This window comes from Pygoscelis adeliae, unplaced genomic scaffold (genome assembly GCF_000699105.1).
Source record: "Pygoscelis adeliae isolate BGI_AS28 unplaced genomic scaffold, ASM69910v1 Scaffold402, whole genome shotgun sequence".
In the NCBI taxonomy this organism is placed as follows: domain Eukaryota; kingdom Metazoa; phylum Chordata; class Aves; order Sphenisciformes; family Spheniscidae; genus Pygoscelis; species Pygoscelis adeliae.
The window spans coordinates 4,114,437-4,117,588 of NW_008824411.1; the positions used below are offsets into that span (position 1 = coordinate 4,114,437).

A 3,152-nucleotide genomic window follows, 5' to 3' on the forward strand; every position below is an offset into this window, starting at 1 on the left:
GGGGGGGTGTCTGGCATGGGCCCCGTGGATGGGGCGGGGGACAGGGGCACCGTGGCCGTTGCAGCAGTGTCAGCGGCCGGTGGGGTGGTGGGGTCGCTGCCGGGAGTGGGCGGCCATCCCACCGGGGAGGGCTTCCTCACGCCCTCACCCGCCCGGCTGCTGGGCCTCAAGAGCTGGTCCTCGATCAGCAGGTCCACCGTGTTGTCCCCGCTGAACAGCTCATCCGCTGCCAAACACAGGCACGGGTGTCAGCCCCACAGCGAGTGGGAGCAGGTCACCTATACGGCCCCTCTCCACCTGCCCCACCGCTCTGGCTCCTCCATCCACTTCTCCAGGCTTTCTTGGACTAAATCCATGCAATTTTCCTCTTAATTTCCAGCCGGAGAAGGGCTGAACGATCAGCAGGGGCTGACGGTGCCCATGTTAGGAGGTCAGTGGGACCCCATCACATCCATGTCCACCACCTCAGGCCAAGCAGAGCAGGAGGTGATGGACCGCGATTCAATCCTGCCAGCTCTCAGAGATGGGGCAGGATGGAGACAGCTGCAGCGCCCAGCCAGATGCCACCCACCTAACCCAGGCTGCCAAAGCAGGTACCTCACCCAGGGCACAGGACCACCGGTGCCCTTTGCTCCTCCTCGTCTCAGGGATCTCACAAATCCACACATGGCTGTGCTGACTGACCTTGCTGCTGAGCCAGCTTTGCACAGAAAAGGCACTTGCCTTGTTTGCCCATGCTGCCAGGCACTGCCGGCCCCTGGGGACTCGGACCCCTGCTCCATGAGCAGCGCCTTGCTGAGCTGCAGGGCAGCCAGCCACAGCTCTGAGCCGCCTCCTGCCACCCTGACCGCTGCACAAACCTCCCGGGATGTCATCGGGCTGGTGGATCTGCAGGACTAACGCATGTAATAAACTTGCGTTTACTTTCTGGAAAGGTGTTGATGCTGGGTGTTTTAAACCAAAGCAGGGACCTATTTCCTTAGCTACCAAAGATTTTCCATGGAATAACAACACTGTACTGCTCCCCATGCAGAGCTCAAAGGCTGCACAGCAGTGAGGTACCAGTTGTCCCACCTCTTCCTGCCTCCAAGCCCTCCTCTCTGCGGTGGCCCCACGCGCTTTGCCCATGCATTCCCAAGGGACAGGGCAGGACTCAGGGACGGATGCTGGCTTTGCTACAGGACACAGCCAGCCATCCCACTGGACGCGGCTGCAAACCCAACTCACGTTGCTCCTCAATGTCATTCTCCGACTCGGTGGACTGGGCTTTGTAGTAGGTGACCCCTCGGACAATGGTGGGCTTAGAAGGAGGCCGGCTCCTTACACGCAGCTTCCTCTGCAAGAGCTGCTTGGGCTTCTCATCCTCTGGAGTGAGGTGCAGCTCCGGGAGGGACTCAACGGAGTTGATCTGCTGGGAGATGGTTTCATCTTTCAGGAATCTTTCTTCATATTTGCCCTGGAAGAGACACAGGAGGTTGTTATGGGATGGGTCAGAATGGCCGCGTTTTGGGGGATGGGGCAGGTCAGGCTGGCCAGCCGAGCACTGGGTAGGACGCTCTGTCCTCCCTCCTTTCTCAGGGTCAACCTCAGTCCGTTCTGCTGTGGGAAACCCCCCAGGAGACAGCGGGGGCGGCAGACCAGCGTTGCCTCTGCCTAACCTTGGTGCCACCCTGCAAATCTGGGACTCGGTGCTCAATAAGGCATGGGTTATGGGATGCAGGATGTGCAGGCAGAGCAGGGGAACCCCAGGGTGGCGTTAGCAGGGTACAGCCTTCACTGCAACCGCTCACATGTCCACCCGCTGGACATCTCCTTGCCTGCCAGGGACCGGTGCCAGTGGCTGATCCCTAGTGAGTGCACGGCGTGCACCAAGCTTTGGTAGAGCAGAGAGGCTGAGGGCACCTTCCCAGCAGGACTGGGAACCCCCCAGGCAGGGACCAGGAGTTCTCCCCGGGGCAGGGACTGGGAACCCGGCGCTGAGGCAGCCACCAGCTGCCACAGCTCATGCCTGAAAGATTTAATCTCATTAAAAGAAATTGGAAAGACAGCCCAAAGGTTGAAGCGGTGCCCATTTGGCTGAGAAGACGAGACCAGGGTTCCTTCGCAGCCCTGCTGCAATTAACAGCGAGAAAAGGGGAACACTGGGAAATGAGGTCACTTGGGGTAATAAAAGCCCCACGCTTCGCTCTCCTGCCTGGCTGGGGCTGGCTTCTCTCCAGCAGGCAGCGGAGCCCCTGCTCAGGTTACAGCCTGGGGAGCAGGGGGGAGAGCACTGCTGGACACCCTCTGCTGCGGGGCACAGCCCCCCACCCGAGCAGAGTGCGCTGGCACATCATACTCAGTGCCATTTTCCCACCCACCAACCCCCAGCACATGCATGGGAGCCCACCCTTCTTCCCGCTGGGGCTCAGGGAGCCCACTCCTACGTAGGACCCGCAACACCTGCTCCACCCCCAGGAGCTGAGCACCCCTGTTTTGAGCTGGAAATGACGCGGCGACCACTCCCCCCTTCCCCAGACACCTCCTTTGCCCCTGCAGAGGGGACCCTGGGGTGAAGGCAGGATGCTCCAGGAGCCACCCAGTACAGACCAGAGCAGCGTGAGGCCACCCTAGATTGCACCACCAAAGCAGCAAGGGGGTCAGGACACCCTGGGCTGGCCTTTTCCCAAAACACCCCTCTCACCCCTCTCTGGGGCTGCACAGAAACTGCTGCCCTGGGCACAGGATGTCCCCACGCTGGGCAGACCCCACAGGGACCCCTGGCGCAGGGGCTGGCTGGGGAGAAGTAATTCCCCGGGAGGGAGAGCGACAGGCTGTCCCTCCACCGAGCCCCCAAGACCTCCTAATCAAAGGCTCCGAGTTTCCCAGCGCTTCCCAGCCGGCCCCACAATGACATCACTCTTTCTGAGCAGCACGGCTGCCACTGACCTCGAAAACCAACAACCAACCTCCCCCCCGCAAAGGGGGGAGGCCATGGGAGCAGCCTGCTCCTGTTCCCTCCTATGTCCCAGCGGCAGCTGGGCTGTGCCGAGAGAAGCAGGCTGGAGCTGGAGGCTCCAGAAACAGGTTCGGCTGAGCCAAGAAGAAAATAACCCCAGGCCGGTGGCCACATCCAGGAGACAACCTCTGGACTGGCTTGTGTCGGATGTCAA

At 61.1% G+C, this 3,152-nt stretch overlaps 1 protein-coding gene across 1 annotated transcript in view; it reads right to left on the minus strand.

Annotated features, from left to right (window-relative positions):
* OLFML2B (olfactomedin-like 2B) overlaps positions 1 to 3,152 on the minus strand; it is an 18,299-nt gene that overhangs the window by 2,515 nt on the left and 12,632 nt on the right. Inside the window, exons 5-7 of the mRNA XM_009320683.1 lie at positions 2,723 to 2,744; positions 1,228 to 1,456; positions 36 to 226 (exon numbers count right to left, since the gene is read on the minus strand). Coding sequence (XP_009318958.1) covers positions 36 to 226; positions 1,228 to 1,456; positions 2,723 to 2,744 — 442 coding nt within the window. The remainder of the gene's footprint in view (positions 1 to 35; positions 227 to 1,227; positions 1,457 to 2,722; positions 2,745 to 3,152) is intronic.